This window comes from Platichthys flesus, chromosome 12 (assembly GCF_949316205.1).
Source record: "Platichthys flesus chromosome 12, fPlaFle2.1, whole genome shotgun sequence".
Classification (NCBI taxonomy): Eukaryota; Metazoa; Chordata; class Actinopteri; order Pleuronectiformes; family Pleuronectidae; genus Platichthys; species Platichthys flesus.
The window spans coordinates 1,649,754-1,669,402 of NC_084956.1; the positions used below are offsets into that span (position 1 = coordinate 1,649,754).

Sequence of the window (19,649 nt, forward strand, 5' to 3'; positions counted from 1 at the left end):
AAAACAAAAAAAAAAACATAATTTAAGGCTCTCTCTCTCTCTCATACACAACAAACCATCCTTCTCGGTAAAGGAGTCAGAGCCAACAGGAAACAAACACACAAGACAAACAAATAAACAACTGCACATCCAAAAGAAACACACACTTACACACTAACTAGGACAGAAGGTGAGCGCACTGTGCAGAAAGAGAGCTTAATCAAATGTGGGTGCTTCAGAAACCAGGTTTGAGAAGCGCGGCGGCAGCACGTGACTCGCGGTGACCCCAGGTTCATCATAAGCTGATGTCATTTAACTCAATCGGAGGCCCGGCCTGTTCCATTACGCTCCGTCCTGATAAAGGTTCACAAACGCATCTACGCTCGATGAGCTTTTCATATCCATCACATATTGAACAAAAAACATATCTGCGTCTACAGGAGCCGGCTGAATTTCCTTAAGACACAAACACGAAGAGCAGAAAGCAGCCTGACTTATCAAATAGTTTCATGTCTTGCCTGGAGGAGAGTGTGCACATGTATGTGTTGTGTGTGTGTGTGTGTGTGTGTGCGTGTCTTTTATCTGTCTGTGTGCATGTCACTGTGTGTGTGTGTGTGCAACACCGACACAGCCATGTAGCTAGCTCGGCTCGAGGGTAGGATTAGCGGCGAGCATCGCCTCGGCCCACAAACATTCCATATTAAAAATGAAAAGGCAACCTTCATTACTATCAGTGGCACATAACCTCCCCTCTTCCTCTTCCTCTTCCTCTATTATACACGGCCCTAACAGCCCGGGCAAAAAAAACAAGCCACTGACAAGAGATTCCATTATTCAAGATGCCTCCGTGTCAACAACATACATCCGACAGGGCAGAGAAAGGAGAGAAAATGGAACGAGGGAAAAGGATGTGAAAAAGAAAGGGGGGGGGGGGGTTAAGCTCACTACAATGCCTGAATGACAAGATAGGAGGAGGAAACCTGGAAATGGAAGCATACAGGTTCTTGTTGGGAGGATTTTCGGTGTCAGCAATATGATTTTTTTTGGAAGAGTGGAATATGATTCGGATGAAATCGTGGGTAAAGCGGATGAACCGTGATATGGAACATTTTAGAAATTGCCCCTGGGGTCAAACCAAGTGTCTTTAGAACAGGACCAGTCCTGTTGGAAACTGTTGGTTTTAGAATTTGGTAAAATGCCAATATCAACTGTTCTGAGTGAGGGAGGAAGTCGTTGAACACGTTGAGAGGTTGAGCAAACATCTATTATCTACAGGGAGTATATAAACTGTCAGTTGTACTTCAGCAGCATTACACTAGGACAGGTATAAGGTTAGGGTCAGAGTCAAACTCTCTTAACTAATGGTTTCACACTAATGGGAGAAAAGATGTTTCAGAAAACTTGCGTGACAATATTAAAGTTTGCCATTTTAACGATTTTTGAATACATTGGTTTAATTTATTTATTTTTGCTTTCAAACATGAATTTTACATAAAATAATGTAATTGAATTGATTGTAAAGCATTTTTTAACAATCTGCATTTGTTTGTTAGTTAGTTAGAAAGATTACACAAAAACCACAGGACAAATTAATTAGGTTGGGGGAAGAAGACTCCATTTTGGGGCAGATCCAGAAATCCAGCATTTTTGTTGATTTAATAAAGAAAATCTTGATGAAACATATAGTGAGGATGAATTAATGAATTAATGAATTAAAATGTGGTTTCATAAGGGGACTGTTGGGGCTTGGCGTAGGAAACCTATGTTCACATTGAGGTGAGCAAACGAAAACTACTCCTGAATATGAAAGAAACCCCAGAGAATCAGTGTGGACACTTGTCGACTGAGGAGTAAGACGTTGAGAGACAGTCCATCACTGGTTCACCCCGTTGTCCCAGATGAGTATGGTCAAGAGGAAAACAAAGTCACATGGCATTACACACAATTTAATGACTTATGAGCACAGAGGCCATTAAAACCATCCTTTCTTCAGAGCCACGAGAAAGATACAAGTCAAAAGGTTTAAGTGGCAGCTTTGTCTCTCACTTGAGGGCGTAGCGCTTCACTGGAAACTTAACTGGCCTCGACCCAATGACATAAACCCACGACTCTGTGGAGAGAAGAGAGCGTCCGCGTCTCTCCAATCTGCCTTCATGGCTTCAAAGCCGTGTCACCGAGTGTCAGATTTGAGGAGGTGTTGAATCTCGTACTCTTTAAAACTTGTAATCCGCTCAAGGAGCCTACGGCACAAAAAAAAAAGAACAGAAAAAACTCCACACACACACACACACACACATACATAGACACACACATACACACACACAGCAAAGCACATAAATACACACACTCACTTCAGATGTCTACCTACAGACTGGATGCACAGATACTGTATATACATCACTCAAGATCTAATGTATCGACACTGAATGGAAAGAGTACTCTGCAGGTTCCACTACACACTTTGTGCATAATCTAATAAATTGGGATTATTTTTGACAGATTGTGATACGAGTCATGATTTGTAAACTGTATTTTTTGCCTCAAAGAAGATTTCTGTCATTTGAGGTGATTCTTATGACACTGATGTTTTTATCCTGTGTTCATGTTTCTGGATTAATTGTTTAATTGATTCAATACAAACAGGTTGAAACGTCATGATTGACAGCTGAGACAGAGATCGATAACCTGGCTCCACACCACAATCAGCACTAAGCAGACTCTGGCTCCAAATGACATAATTGGCGCCAGACGGCAGCGTTTGCATCCGGGGTCATTTCAGTTTCCTTTCTGGAGAGTGAGAGGAAGAGATGATGCACCATCCATCTTTAAATACAGTTTATATTAACACCACAATGCTTCATTTTTAAATGGTGTGTTGTAACAATCACAACAGAAAGATTTGCAGCTCCTTCGATTTGGATAATCTGCCATTTAGATTAAATATTTAACCCTAGAATAAATACGGTTTAGAAAAGGTGGAGAGAACGCAGAGAAACAATCAGCTCCTAGTCAAGATGCCGAGCAAGGAGCCACTTGAAAAAGCATTAATTCCTGTTTATATTTAAGAGGATAAAGGTTAGTGCACTTAAGTGGCCTGTCCGTCCTGCTCCTGAAAACCCTCTCATCTGATTGGCTGGGCTCCAACTACCAACACGCTCAATTATTTAATTGTACCTTCAATCTAAACAAGCAATTTGTTTAATCTGTGTCCGACGTCTTCACATTAGAAAATAACTGGGTGGGGGAAAAAAGAAAAGGGGATGATCGCCTTGCGTCATCTTACCCATGAAATTACACTTTGGATTTTCAAACGTTGCCTGCATGAGAGCGGGGGGGGGGAGGCAGCGAGGTCCAATCAAAAGTTCAATTATGTAAATGGAGACGTGGAGTGGATGGAACAATAGGGAAGGTAGGGATGTGCGGTGAGGGTGGGGGGGGGGGGGCAGAAGGCTGGATCAGGAGAGGGGGAGCGAATGTAGCGTGAAAAATAATACACATTAACATACAAAGGAAATATCACATTACTGTTGTAATCACGCTGAGAAGGGGGCTGCGACCAACGAGAGCTGAGACAGGAAGTGTGTGTGCATGTATGTGTGACACAGTTTAGTGAAGTCGGGCTTTGTTTGATGTGTGTGAGCAGGTGGAGAGACGGCGATAACCCTGTGCACCTGAGAGCTCGCAGCCAGGTTGAACATACAACCACTGAACCTGCTTCTCTTGAGCAAGGCATCAAGCTGCTACGAAACCTCGTTCAAATGTACTCTCTAAAGAATTTCTTTTAAACCGTGGCTTAATGTAGGAAAATATGTAAATACATGCATCATACATGCATCATGATAGTAATGGTGATGAGGGGGGGTTGTGAGTGATTTGCTCAGAAGCAGATATGCTTCGAACCTGCAGGCCAAGACAGAGGGGCCTTTCAGCAGTTGGCCACCGAGATGTAAAATGCTAAAATTGGGAAAAGCGGTTTCCTTTTCCAGGACCGTTTTGCTTCCAAGGCCCATTCTGCTCCAAAGGCATAACCATGCAAAGCAGCTGAGAACCAGTCGAACAGCAGAGGACACACAAGGCTTGAAATTGAGGTAAAAAGCGATTCACTGAGAAATAAGAAAAAAAAAACATCATGAAATAACAGAGTTTGGAGGAGGCAGCAGACAAAGGAGCGGTGGTGCCAGCGTGCACGGTGCCCACCCGCCCGCCCCCCCGCTCGCCTAACGTGTAACACCCGGGGCATAATGCGGTGTAAGCGCTGGCTTTAGCTTGTCATGGAAACGGCAGCAGCATTACCCACACTCACGCCTCTGCAAATTAGCTGTGGCTGAGAGGAAGAAAAAAATAAATAACATGCAGGGTGGGTAGGTTTGGGATATTTGGGGGGGGGGGGGGGGGGGGGGGGTATCTTTGTGTGCGGTGAGGATAGCGCGCGGTGGGGGTCGTTGGTATAGAAGCTGGGATTCGGTTTGGAACCCACCACCATCTCTTTTTTCCTCCTGTAGGTTCAATTCCTCCTCCTCATCATCCATTTCTCACAATAATTCATTTAAAGCCTGTTTTGTCCACTTGTCTCTTTGTGGCTACGTCAGTGTCACACTCTGTAAAACGCTGAATGCTTGTTCTCCTTGAGTTCAGATGTTGATGTTGTTATGAGGTTCAATTAATACTTCAGGCTTCCAACACCCACTCAAAGCTGGAACAATAAATCAGCTGATGAGTGTTCATTAAACTTGTCAGCTGATTAATAACAAGAGGGTACACACAGATGATTGAGATCATTATAAACACAGTGAAGAGGCCAGTGTGTTTCAACTGGAGATGATCGTGGTCCCAATAAGAGATGGGGCAAACCAAATGTTACAAACTTTTAAATATCAAGGTCAGATATTGTGTTTCAAAAAGCAGCCACACTTTAATCTAGGACGGCACTAGAAGAAGGTATTGGTCTTTAGGACATGCTTTTCTATTAGAACACAATAAAAACAGTTTTTGCTTCTGGGATATATATCGTTTGTTCAGCAGCAGTTGTGTGTTCAGTATGTGCAGGCATGCATGAGTCTCTGATGTCATTTACTGTTGATCTAAACATACAAAGCATGACAGCATTGTTAAATTAATTCTACACATTTCTTGTTGAAGTGAGACTTATAACGGAACCGATGACATAAGCATAAGGGGAAATCCACAGGTTGACTTGTGTTATTTTACTCAGTATAACGCACAACTCCGTCAAGGTCAAACTAAACCAAATCACACACACTCCTAGATATCATTCCCCGACATATGCCCGATTATTTTTATGAGGATACATGAATTATTTCCATGTCCCATCCATCCACAAAGTTGTTGTGTAATCCTTCTGATAAACAAACTGATGAAAGGGCTGACACAAAACTTCTTCATTACATGTACGACATGAAATCTTCTAAAGTTGTCGTGCTACTGTATTTATCAGTGCGACATGTGTTATTAACTAATGAATCTGTTGAATGTTGTGATGTCAAATGATCTTGTATATGAAACTTTAACATATAAGCCCGAAAGAGAAACTAACCCATCCTTCAACTCTTCCTCCACCTCCTCATCTTCCTCTGATGAATAAATAAGCTTTGGGAGAAAGGAAGCCAAGGAGCAAGAGAAAGGAGGGGTGCCTCTCAATCTATACCGTATTAATCTCCTTTAACTGTCATCTTCAACAAACAAATTAGTGGTGCAATGGATTCAGAGATCAGCTGAGCCGATAACGCCACTATTTATCAATTAATCTAAGCCTGGGCAGGGAAAACTCATTAAAGGGCCACATTAGGAATTATGTTCTGCAGGTAAAGAGGCTGACTGTGTGTGTGTCTGTGTGTGTGTGTGTGTGTGTGTGTGTGTTGTGTGTGTGTATCTTGACACAGCAGTTGCCCCCCCCCCCCCCCCCCCCCCCCCCCCCCCCACTACAGACTGCCATTGTCCAGTGCAGCGTGGGCTCCAAAGTGATGAGAGGGGTGATAGCACAGCCAATTAAAATGAACATAATTACAAAGTCACCCCTTTGACTCCTGATCAGAATACACATGCATCAACACACGTATAGGAGGAGGAAGGGTGTGGCGAGGGAGAATCCTACACCGGAGCAGAGAAGACGAGGGAGAGGAACAACAAACGGTTGGAGGAGGAAACGATGAAGAGCAAACGAGGAAAAGAAGGTGAGAGGCAACAGTTTTATAGCGTTCGATGGGAAAACAGGGACCAAAGTTTCTTAAAGTTTCAGTTTTTGGGAAGTAGTAGTAAAAGTGATGTAGCCTCGGTCACAGCTTCACCTTCGGCCCTAATTACCCCACAGGACATCAGTCATGAGCACATGAGGCAAACTGTGTTATAATGATGAGTACATTTTGACCTGTTGATGATGGTGGATGAAAATTTACATTTCACCAAAGACAAAAAGATGAATTCCTCTTGAATGTCTGTGAGTTAATCGAGTACCGATCAATATTTCGTCTGTGGACAAACAGAATCACCATCCGATGGACTGACATCTCCTTTCTTTTCAATTCTTACAGCTGAGTTTGAATCTGTCTCATCTCATAAGTCGTGGTGCTGTCTCAACATGTGTCCCGACTGCAGAATGATCAAGAGGAGGCAGTGAGATCACATCTTTTGACGACTGAGCTCCTACGATAATAAAAGCCGAGGGAACGATCCCACTCAGCGATCTCCGGGCTGAGCAGTGGAAATGCCACTTAGTATTTCCTATAGCGCATGAGAGCACACACCTGCATACCATAACAGTCCAAAAGAGAGGGGGGGGGGGGGCTGCTGGAGGGCTTTATGAAGAGGCAATTAAAGCCTTATCATTTCCACACTCACTATCCTTTCCTCAAACACACACACACACAAGAGTGCACACACACACTTTAACACACACACACACACACACATAACGTGAAAGACAAATCACTCAAACTAATTCATAAGGTACTTCTAAGGTCCTTTTTAAATTATGGAGAACGGTTGGTTTAATTCAATTAAAATTGTTGCAGGGGCCACTTAAGGATGACGGGAGGAAGGTATGGCATGAAGAACGAGTGCGGTCTTCAGGAATGTGCGGGGGGTCCAAGGAGTTTTTCAAGTGCACGGGGGGGGGGGGGGGGGGGGGGGGACTTCTATCTCCTCACTTGAAGCCCCCTTAAACCTCACCCCGAAAACCCTGCATCCTCGTGGGTCTAAGCCCACACACACCTGGAGGACCGGGGCAGATTAAGCCCAGATTAAGATAAAGTTACCCCTTCTTCGGCCGCTATGTCATTCAAACCCCTGGCCTCTGTGGCCACTGGAAAGACACACAAGACAAAAAGGTTTGGTTCATTCTCACATACACACACACACATACACACAGGCACGCACACACAAAAGGACTTTCTGGTCATCCTCATAAGCCCTATTAGTCTGCTATAGAGCCTCTCATAGCAGACATCAATCATGGAGGGATTAGTCAATTCCCTCTCTAAATGAGTGGCAAGGGAAACTTCCCTTCAACTCCAAAGCAGGTCCCTCTCTTTCAGAGATTACACAGCGATTTGTTTTCATTTCGCTCCATCTTCATCGTTTTTCTGTTTGACTTGCTTTTCATTTCTCTCTCTCCTGCTCCGCGTCTCCTCCGTTCTCTCCTGCTCGCAGCTTGTGAGGTAATCCTCGGCAGATAAAACTAAGGAGGACTTACCAAAGGCAGATTACAAGCTGCGCTTTGCGGAAGGCCCTTTTACACCAGCCGGAGCGGGTATTGAGGAGAGTGAGCTCTTTGCAGTGCTTAACTTGTGAACTCGACATGTACCCAACAGAGGAAGAGGTGGAAAAATGATAGCCGCATTACAGTAACTGGATCAAAATATATCCCTCACAACACACACAAGATTGCATATTAGTACGCACAACACACACGCGCCTGTCCTCCATGGCAGCAGGGTATAAAATTGAATTCGGAAAAAAGCCTGAATACATATTAACACTGACATTTTATTTGTATGCTTTAAACCACTGAACATATCGATGTCCGCCTTGTCATGTCCGAGTTCTTGTATGAGACAACTTCTTAAAAGATGGTTTAACTTTTAATCTTCACTGGTTCCCAGAGTTAGCTGAGTCAAAGATGTATTAGTTATTTTTCTACACACGGGTAGACCTACATTACACAACCCATTACTCATCACCTCATTTAACCATTCCTCAGACTTGTTCGGCAGTCAGAAACGTCTCATACCTTTCTAGCTAACTTGATGACAGCGATGCCCTGCAGCTTGAAACAACAACAGAAGCCAAATGGTCGGACCCGGACTCCACAGGAGCAGAAACTGGGACTCCCCTCTCCCACAAGATCCAATGACAGACCACTCAGAGACGGCACATAGGAGTTGGGGAGTTGGGGAGGGGTCTACGGTGGGAAAAGGAAGACATTGAAAGGTACTGACTTCGTCTCACTCCTCTGGAGGATTATTCTCCTAATATTACACAGCTTATGGAAAAGCCGAGGAGGCCAAGGGGAGCCACTGGTGTTTCAATACCTCAGAAATCTCTCAGAAACCGGCCACTTTGATGGTTTACCTGCTAATAAAAAATGATTTCAGAAATTAAAATTGTTTACTTTCACTCAATAATGAAAAAAAAATGAAATTACTGGCTATATATATAAAACCTTCCTTTTTTTTTTACCCAGAAAAACTGTTCCTAAGTCCCAGCACAAGAGTTAAGGTGATCGGACGATTGCAGTTTGTTATTCATTCTGTATTATTATAAAGCTTTTATCCTCCAAATAAATGTTCATAAATAAGATGAATTCATTCTAAAGTTGCCCATTAATTTGTTCTATTTCACAACATCCTCATAAGCCCCAGTTTCTCTAAGTCCTGCATCTGAACGTCTGCGTGTAAAAGTCAAACTTATCACGGGAGATGTAATAACTTCGGTCTGGATGTAACGATAACAAGACGAGAGACCTTGGAGCGAGCAAAGATCAGGAGACAAAAGGTGACTGTCCTTGTCTCTTGGGCTCCCCTCTGTCCTCTAAAAACACGGCAACCTCGGTAGCTCTTCGCCGTGCGGATGTGGTCCTCTCCTGCCGTGTACCCCGGTGAAAGCTAATTAAGAAATATCGCAGCCTTCTGCGAACTCAATTAAATAATGTTAATTTATTCTAATTTCAATTTGGAGGTAGTCTGAACTGAAGGGGAGGCTGTGAAAACAAAGTCTGGGAGAGGAAGGAGCGCGGTGGCCTCTGGCTCCCCCCGGCACCGGAGCTCTCACAACCTGCACAACTCTATTTAATTTGAACCCTTTGATTAACATAAGTAATCACGAAGCCCTTCAACTGAAGGGGAGAAAGAAAACATATCTCTGGTGTTGGTTTACTTTTTCACCTCTGGAAAGAATCGGTTTGTGTGCGAATAATGGTTCTGACTGTAATCTACACCTTTTTTATACTTCGGCTTTAACTGAAAGAAACTGAGGACCAGGAAACCAGCATATGTAATAATATGCAACTCAAACATATAGCTTGTTAATCTATATATTTAATGTAGGAAACAATAGTTTCAGGGGCCACCGACTTAAAGCTGAAGTCCTTTTACTTTGTGTAAATATTAAAATAACACAGAACTTCTTTCTATCGAACTTTAGTCTAAAGACACATTTCAGCTTCCAACTTTACTTTTTATGCAAATACGGCTAATAATTCACGAAGCGGAAACTTGATGAAAATCCAAAGATCAGAGCATCTAAGTGTAGAGTGGTTTGACTATGAAATAGAGATGGAGATGAAACAAAGGGAGGAGGGGGACGAGCCCAGCCCCAGGGAAAAGAGATGGACTGAATCAGACCAGACAGAGCTCACAACCCGCCCAACAGGAACTCTTTCTGTTCATTTAAATTAATCCCACAGACGTTTCCATCCTTCCAGCTCCTTCACAGACGCTAAACTTAAAGCCTTAGAGGATCTATATATCCAAGACGGGGCGGACAAACACACGGGAGACACGGAGCGTCTGATGAGGGACTGAAGTGCTACTTTCTCCAACTTGGAAACAAATGCAAAGATGATAACAAACTAACATAAGCAGCTAATATACACAGAATGCGATATTATGAGTGTGTATTGTTGAAACAAGATGCTCAGCCTTATTCTTAGCTTAAGTCCTCAGTTAAAGAAGATACAGGGTCGACAATGGAATAAACCGTCACCTCAAATTGTCATAAAGAGGTAAACAGATAAAAAAACACAACGCAACATCTGCAGCTTCTCAAGGACCCAGTCTGGTCAGTGTCATGGATAAAGACAAATGGATTCTGTGAAATCCACAGATGTGCAGGTTACACATCTACATTTGCCGTCTCGTCCTCTCCATAAATTGCGAGGGTGCATGTGCACGTCTGGCAAACACCCAGCGCTTCTACGTAGCTCTTGTTAAAGATTAATGTAAATCCGATCCATATGTGTAATACCTGCATATAGAGTAAGTGGGCACGCACCATATGTCCGTTACATGTCCTGATTTTCCACGAGCTGGCAGTGAAGAAGGCGTTTTTAATGCAATGACAAGGAGGATAAAAATTACATCTAAGATAATATGATTTACATGTGACGAGGACACGGCTTTATCAAAGCCAAAATATGAAAGAATATGAAAGTATGATTCTCTGCAAAAAGCATTCCAGCTGTAGTGAAAGGTGCATTTTGTAATAATTTTGTACCTATTTTATACTTTCACATGTTCTCTTATATGCATTTTAATTGTCTTTCTGAGATTGAACCTAGAAGTCTCTGTGTGTGTGTGTGTGTGTGTGTTTGTATTTTGTTCCTACATACACATACCAACTTGAATAGTCAGCAGAAATAGCAATAATAAAAAACCTTGGAACCTTGAATATGAGGGAAGTAAACTTTAGCTGTGTTTTATTGAAAGGTTCTAACAAAGCACATGTTCACTCAAAGGAGCCTCAGGCCAAGTAGAAGCTATAAGAACAGATGCGTGCACGTGAACACGAGCACACATCGACACTCTGCACACGTTCATAGTGTGATGATGAGCTGGTTCTCGTCCTGGCCTCTTATAGTGGGAATGTCTCCTCTTAATCCTCTCTGACTTCATACATTCAAAGGTCATCTCGCAGCCTACACATGGCTGAGGAGTGTGTGTCTGTGTGTCTGTGTGTGTGTGTGTCATAGTGCCTTGTGTGAATAAGAGACAGAAAGCTATTCACACTAGCAGTATATGTCAACAAACCCTGTAGGCCCGTCCTTGTTTACTGTGAACATCATATCTCTCTCTCTCTACTATTCCCTGACGATCTTCCTTCTCTTCCCCCCACTCCTCTTCTCCTGCGCCCATCACTATCTTTCACCTATTCTCCTTCACCACCCCCCCAACCCCCTTCAATCCTCACCCACAATTCATTCTTTGCACACCCTCCCTCCTCCACCCCGAGCTCCAGAGGCAGGGGCATCTCTTGGCGAAGTGTGGCCCACCACAGGCCACTGGCTTTGGGTAATTAAAGTGGTTTAGGCCCCCTCACCCACGGTCACAGGCAACTGCAGCTGGGTGATAAAGGCACTGTGCCATAATTACATGGACGGCCAGCATCACCGCCCAGCTACACTAAAACAGTCAGCCAGCCCGCCGCATGGGGAGGAGGGACCTGTGTGTGTCTGTGTGTGTGTATAAGTAACTGTACAGAGCGAGTTTGCATATGTGGGTGTGTGTGTGTGGGTGTGTGTGTGCACAGGGGGGGTCAACACCTCCCTCTGATCGCTCTGCTGTAGTTAAGCCCCCTGTGTTTAAGCCCCACATAGGCTCATTGGGCCCCTACACACACACACACACACACACACACACACACACACACACCCCATCCATCCCCACACCCCCAGCCAATCATTCCCCACCAGTGGTCTGACTCCAGCAGTGAGTGTGTGTGACCATCAGCCATTTAATTAGACCCAGACATGATTGAACTAATTTAAATAAATAAATAAACATACGAAAACACCCCAATAAACAAATACCTATATTCAAATGAGGAGCTGGGGAGTTTCATGAGCATAAAGAATGGGCCAGGAGATGGGATTGTGCAGGCGGAAAAAAAGCTAATGTAAGGACCACTGGACGTGGACTCACAAGTGTAAATACACACACACAAAACACACACACAAACTGCTTTAAGTCACTCACTTATAACACGTGTCACAAAGAATGAGCCAGAATTAAGAATAGTATAAAAACTGTTTCAGAAAGCTGCAGAACTCAAATATTTTGGTTTCATTTTAATGTTAAAGTTGCATCGTGTGTTAATTTTAATTTTAATTAATATTGTCATTGTATTTGGAAAACTAGGTGAAACTTTTGTCATCGTTATAAGAGAAGCAAAGCCCCCTGGACCCCTTAAGAATCTAAATAGCACTGTTATCGTTATATCTTAGTTTTTTCCATAATTTAAGACATTAAATTCTGCCCATTGTTCCACTTTCAATGCCACAAAGAAATCCTCTATGTGTGTTGTTGTTAGCGACAAGCTACAGCTACAGTTTCCACAGAATTGAGTATAAACTTTGGTCAGCTGCCAGAAACTGCTGCCAAAACCAGCATCAGATGGTTGCTCATATTTGTACTCCAGTTTCCAGTTCTACACAAACAAAGTTTTTGTACAGCTGACTGTGTTTACACGGTCAACATTTTAACATCAGTGTTTTAAAGGGAGGTTGTTGTTTTCTATGCTTGTTTAGGGGGGAAAGTTAAAAGGCCAAAGCCCGCCAACATCACAACACCAGAACGCTTTAAGCACCAGACTCACTGCTGAGGCTGCTTAACTGCACCTTATTCAAGCACTTGTAGTATTTGTAGTTTTGTTGTCCCAGGTACTGTCTGCCAGTCAAGGGGACAAATCTTTGGGAGTTCATCTAACTCAATGAAGCCTGTTTACCTTGGGGGACAAGGAGGCCAGCTCTCTCCCCATCAGTGCTGCCACTGGGCTGGGCCCAATAGGCTGCGTTCTCTCTCTCTCTGGACCAGGGCAGGGTGGGTGGGGAGCCGATGGACTGGGGCCAAGTCCAGCGCTGGGACCCGGGGGCAGGGGAGCCTTCCTCTTCTGGCTCCGGTCCATATCGGGGGAGGAGCCACCAGCGGGGGCCCCTGAAGGGCTCGATGCTCTTGGCTCATAGAATGGGTTGGATCTGAGAGTGGAGGGAGGGGAGAGGCGACAAGAGACAAAGAGATGTCATATTAGAAAGTGTTTGATTTTCTTTCTTTGAAACTAAAGATACAGAACAGATATAAGTGAGTGAAATGAACAAGGCTAATATCAACCTTTTCCTCAAAGAAAAATAAAACCACTAAACCAGAGCTTTCAACTTTCCAAGAGTGGACAAAAGTGGACAATTACGTGTATTCTATTATATTTTAAAGTTAAAGCTGTTGTACAAATTTCTAGAAAACAAAATATATAAGAAAAAGTTTTCAAAGACTATGGACATTGGATCCAAACAGTGAGACGACTCAAGCAGCCCGTGGACTGACTCACGCCTCCGAACAACTGACCGATTAACCAGATGAGCTAACGGGCGCCGACCAACTGCCCATTGAGAATCCTGGATGGAAACGAGAGTTCAGTGCAACACAATGAAGAGCACACAAAGTGGGACGGTAATAGAAGATGCAGGTGCACTGAGGTCAGGTCAACGTGACCTCATATCCTTACTGCCCAAGGTGGACTACTGACAGACAGGCAGGGACGCGTAGGCACACACGCACACACACACACACACACACACACACACACGCACACTATAGGAACTCTTACACACATACCAGAGTGTTATCAATATACAGGCATGCTTGTGGTACTGAAAGCAGGGGCATGGCCTTGAGACATTCACTCAACATGCAACAAGCAATCCTAAACAAACAAGCGAATTGGATGGAGCGGGTGGAGAGGGCGGAGGGGCGGAGGGGTGGAGAGCGAGAGTGAGAAAGAAAGCAAACTGATTGACTAGGTATCTGTCTGAAAGAGAAGGTTAGAGCTACTCAGTGTCTCTCTGACCGCAGAGCGATAGAGAGGGTCGGGTGGAAGTGAAGAATAGAAAGGCGGGCAGGCCTTTGGAGGAGCTTTAACAGACCAGCACCGGCTAAAAGACATGTGAAAGGGCTGCAGTCAAAACACGGCGTTGCCCTCTTGAACTTTCTATTCTGCAGATAACTGCTCCTGATGTGTGAGACAGAGCAAAAGAAACATGCCAGTCAATAACCTGTCTGTCTTTAGACAGCTGAGAGGACTGAAACATGCGGCTATCTGTGTGACAGCTTCACTCAGCAACAGCCAAAACCTGAAAGTTTATATTTACAATTCAGGCACAGCCAGTCGTCTGCAAAGGTCACACACACACAGACACACACTAACACTCAGACAGTGAACGACAAAATGATCCTCACAGTATGAAACTAAGTTCAAAATCCTAATTTAATCACTGATTAAATGTTACAATGATATTTTCATCCTGAGATAAGAAAGGAGAAGTTCCAGAAAATGTCCGGAGCAACTCACTTGCACATTTGCATTCTCGTATACAGCCCTTCCGGAAAAGGGAAAGAGAGGAATAAGGAGGAAGAAGGAATGAAAGTGAGACAGACAGAAAAAAGGAAGCAAGTGAAATGAAAATGAACAGAGTCTGAGGAGGAAGTCGAGGAGGGAAAGTATGGGCCAACAAGTTGATTGGAGGGGAGAAAGGAATGATAGAGGAGGGAAAAGAGGGAGACAAGCTCCAAGAATGCAGTGAAACAACGGGGCCCTTGTTCCTGTTGAAAGAGCTGCTTCGTCACTCCGCCTCGACGGGGGGGCTACAAGTACTTCTCCATAAGGAGGGGTCTGAGAGGACTTGGCCTGCCGACAGAAATGGAACCAGGCAGACTGGATCCTTACAGACTGTTTCTAGAGCCACTACACACCGTGTCACACAACTATTCTTCTCAGTGGTGGACGTGTGGACTCTACACGATGTGACAAAAGAACAAAGATCAGGAAACAGAGTGAATTAAAGAAATGAGGTCTTACTCATCAAGCTCCTCCTCCTCGTTGCGAGAGGTGTCTGCATACAGGTACTTGCTCATGTCAACAGGCCGTACACCTTTCCTCTGCCGGGGCTTTGGGGGTTCTGGGTCTGGCAGGGGGTCTATATCCTGGTCCTGGTCCTGGTCCTGGTCCGGCTCCTCGAAGGGGTTCCCTGGGGATGTTTGTGTCTCTAGTTCATCTGGTTCACTGAAGGGATTCGAGGAGTCGTGGTCATAAAGGGAAACATCGTGGTCGAGCTTCTGTAAGACCGGCTGGGCGTGAGGCTCTGATGGAGGAGAGAGAACAGTGACTGCAGGTTCAACACACATCATACAAGACTCCACCATGGTCACAATGATTCAATACAATCTTCTGTGATAGCCTGTAACACCACCTGGTTATTTGTCTTCTCATATTGTGTTTATTTATTTTCACCCCTTTCCATTTGTTTGTCAGCAGGATTATGCAAAAACCACTGAATGTATTTCCATATACATTAGTGGAAGAACGGGACGTGGGCCAAGAAAGATCTGTTCAATTTTAAAGCATATCCGGACAAAGGGGAATCCTTCAAGTCCTTCAAAAAAAATCTAAACTAAATTCTAGCGCCGCTTAATTATACACGGCTCATTTAGTTTAGACAGTTTGCGCCCTGTGTATAATGTCAGTCAGTTTTGTATATGTTTATTTTGCTTTTATTATTCTGTCAAGCACTTATTTAGCTAAAGTAACTAGTTATAGTTGTTACCCCGACAAAAGCATTTGTATGATTCTGCTTAATTTAAAGATGCAAACGCGCATTTTGCATGATCAGATTCACAGGAATTGAAAATATCAGATATCTCACACACACTACTACACGGATCTGCTACTGAACAATAAATATATCATATCATTTCCAAAACAAACAAACAAACAAACAGGTAAAACCTATGTAAAGTTTCAAAAGGGGTTTAATAATATTAGGGTGTCTCACAAGAGATGTGGATGAAAACAAATATCCTAAAACAAACAGCAGCAGCTTCATGGGGGGGGGGGGGGGGACGACAAACAGTCAACATTTATACTGCTGGCTATCCAAGTGGTCAGACAAAAATATTGGTTTAGTTATCTGAAAGCACTGGAGCCCACCTGCTGTAGTTACACATGATCACACACATTCACAGTATGTGTACGTCCAAACATTCATTAACATCTAACTCCCCTGATTCCTAGAATAAACAAAAGCTTCTATTGTGTAACTGTAGGTGAAAATAAAATCAAAGTCTGGAGCCGGTCACAATACAATCTGACTGAAAGTGTTTCTGTCACACGAGTTGAACATACCCTCCTCTTCCTCGGGCTCTCCAAACGGGTTGAGGTGGTTTGGATGAAGGTCGTCCTCGGGGTCCTCGAAGGGATTTGAGCTCATGGCAGGAGGCGTCTCCTGATCCTCGTCCTCCAGGAAGTTCAGCTTGTTGATCAGCTCTGTTTTCACAGATTCCAAAGAAAAGTCAAACAAATGAACAATAAAAAATAAAGAATCATGAGATCTTCAGTAAACAACAACACAAATATCCAAGAGTGAAATGAATAAATCAACGCAAACCCAAAATGCACCACATTCTGCACTTTGGAGTGAACCAGGAGAATAAACACTTGCATGTAATTCCTTCTCGCTAACTTCCCTGTGCTCCTCTGCAACCACAGCCGACTCCACTACATATAGTAGCACAGAGGCATTCTGGGAAGTTACTGTGGGAGACGGTGAAGGCAGCACATGGAGTTGCTATAGAGATCCTGGCTGGAGAGGCGAAGACCACTTCATCTTCATCCTCACTGTAGCTCAGTCTCATGCTGCCAGGGTCATGAGGCTCTATACAAAGATATGGAGACGTGAACCAGTGGGAAAGAAGCAGCCAGCCAGGGTCTGGGGAGTTTCTCTGCCTTTACTGTTAAACTCTGTCTTATGGTGACAATCCCATAGATTTTAAACTCACTGTTCAACTCCAATAAATAATAAAGAAACCTGTCTTTGTGAGAAGATTTGTTTTTGTTGTGTCAGATTTGTACCTGGTTTGGTTCACTACCAATTGCAGCAAAAGAATGTTCACACCATCAAAAACAGAAAGAATAGGAACCAAAAGGATGTGTCCACAACACCTTGAACAAAAACATCACAACATGAACCAAAATAAACTGCAACACACCACATGACCACGACAACATCACAATATCAATGTCTAGGCTCGGAGATGGGGGGGGGGTAACTTAGGTCAAGGAGAAGCGAAAAGAATTGGAGAAGGAACGACTAAGAAAAAAAGAATAGATGGAAAACAATGAACTGTTGTGTGGAGATGACACAAAGGTCACAAGACGGAGGAAGAGTCAGAAGAACAGAAAGGGGGGGGGGGGAAGAAAGATGAAGAAAGACCTTGGGAGGAAGCGGCAGGCTTAGCGGCTGCTTTGCGAGCTCGCTTAAGGAAACCAGCAGCATCATCATCATCATCATCTAAGCAGCTGAGGGCATTCAACTGGTTTACTATCTCTGTAAACGACAGGGCCGCACAGGAAGGGAGGAAGGAAGAAGAGCAGTGAGACAAAATAACACAGCCCATCAACACACACACACACACACACACACACACACACACACACACACACACACACACACACACACACACACACACACACACACACACACACACACACACACACACACACACACACACACACACACACACACACACACACACACACACACACACACAGCTTATATAGAGTTGAAAACAGTTTGTATACTTCCGTGTGGAACATAAATAATGCTTGTATTGGGTTGTCACTTATTATCTGAACAGCAATAAACCGTTTGATACACAATCTAGAAGTGCATCAGACTGTCAGAAGTAGTTTGCCTTGAGATCCAGCAGAGGGCGCTCACTATCAGCTTGGCCTCTTGACCTTATGAGTCCAGTGAGTCAGTCTAAACGGAGGACGCTAGCTAGCAGAGCTGAGCGGACCTTCACGACACAGTTGTGTGGGGAAGTGGTGTGTTTTGTGTATTTAACACAGCAGAGAGAGGGTGATTCAGTTTAATGTCTTGATGAATTCATTTGATTTTGTAACACACGTGTAATGATGGTATGATTGATGGTATGTTTACAACTACAGACACAAACACTGATATTTGTGCCATATGTGCTGAACCAGATTGATACCATGCACAAAAAACTGGAAATAATTATTTTACACAGCTTGATTCGCTGACTGGTTACCTCGTACCCCTGTACACACAACATATATTTTAATGGACATGTACAACACATCCTTTCTCAGCTGTAAGACATTCTCTTCATATTATTTACATATTTCATGTAGAAGATAAAAGGAGGATATCTGTTTTGCAGGGTGTGTGTTATTGCTGCGAGGCTGCCTGGCTTGTTGGGTAGGTACATCCAAGGGCGGAATATGAGAGTAGGTAGTTTTGGCAGCTTGGCCGGTCTTTTGATTCACAGACACACACTAGTGCATCGCTGTAGGCACTCAATGCATATCCATACAAATGAGACAAAGAGCAGAGACGTGAAGAGAGCGGAGGGAACGCATGAAGCTTAACATGAAGATATTGCGCTTTGAAAAGTTGGATTAAGCAAAGCAGGAAGCGGTGGGGCCCATACATTAAACTGTGGAATGAATCCTCAACATATATGAATGTATGCAAGGTGGCAAGCCAGCACCAGGCCGCCACACCAGCAACAGAGGCAGAAGGATAAAGAGAGGAACCAGAGGTGATGAAGAAAACACAGTCGAAAGAAAACCTTGAATTCTCACACAGGCTCACACTCATGGAAGCATAAAGTTAGAATGGAAACATATCAAGAGAGAAGCGAAAGTTGATGGGTCATGGTTACTCTGATGTGGTTGATTATTTAGGACGGAGAGAGACGTCCTCCCCGAAGTGAAGTTGTCAGTTTGGGAGAATTCAATAGGATTCTATCAGCATTGAAGCTGTCCAATTAGATTTTGCATCTTTCAGCCAAAAGAGCTGGAAGAATATGATTACACACAGAAATATACACATTAAAAAGCAGTGACCCGGGTGAATTTCATCAACTGCAGCAGGTTTATCTCTGATCGTCCAAAACAATACGTCCGTGGCTGCATTAAAGAAACAGAAAGAGATTTGTGTCCGTTCTTTACCTGTGATCTTCGCGGCCTTCTCCTCCTGGTTGACCCTGTTCTCCTCGTCCTCCTCGTTCTCCTCCTCAAAGTCGTCCAAGTTGCCGATATCTGCCTGTTTCATGCTCATCAGGCTGGCCAGGCTCTGCATGTCCTCGTCACTGGAGCACAACACACAATTCAACACAAGATCACAACCAATTTAGTCGATCATAGACATGTGCGTATATTTTACTGAATAAACAATATTTCCTATTGTTACACATCAGCCAAAATACAGTTATTATTATTATTTTGCCTCCCGATATCAGCATCAGTTCCCAAACATCTATATCAGGCAGGCTCTTAAAAATAGACTTGACAACTACCAGGGTGATGCAAAGGTATAAAGGGAATAATTTATGAATTCAAATGGATCATTTAATATCTTCCCTTCA

At 43.7% G+C, this 19,649-nt stretch overlaps 1 protein-coding gene across 4 annotated transcripts in view; it reads right to left on the reverse strand.

Moving 5' to 3' along the window:
• The window catches only part of ehbp1 (EH domain binding protein 1), a 118,030-nt gene that overhangs the window by 65,840 nt on the left and 32,541 nt on the right, over window positions 1-19,649 (reverse strand). For all 4 annotated transcript variants that reach the window (XM_062400970.1, XM_062400971.1, XM_062400969.1 and 1 more), the window contains exons 7-10: window positions 19,234-19,373; window positions 16,381-16,521; window positions 15,058-15,340; window positions 12,934-13,183 (exon numbers count right to left, since the gene is read on the reverse strand). In XM_062400970.1, the coding sequence (XP_062256954.1) occupies window positions 12,934-13,183; window positions 15,058-15,340; window positions 16,381-16,521; window positions 19,234-19,373 (814 nt within the window). The remainder of the gene's footprint in view (window positions 1-12,933; window positions 13,184-15,057; window positions 15,341-16,380; window positions 16,522-19,233; window positions 19,374-19,649) is intronic.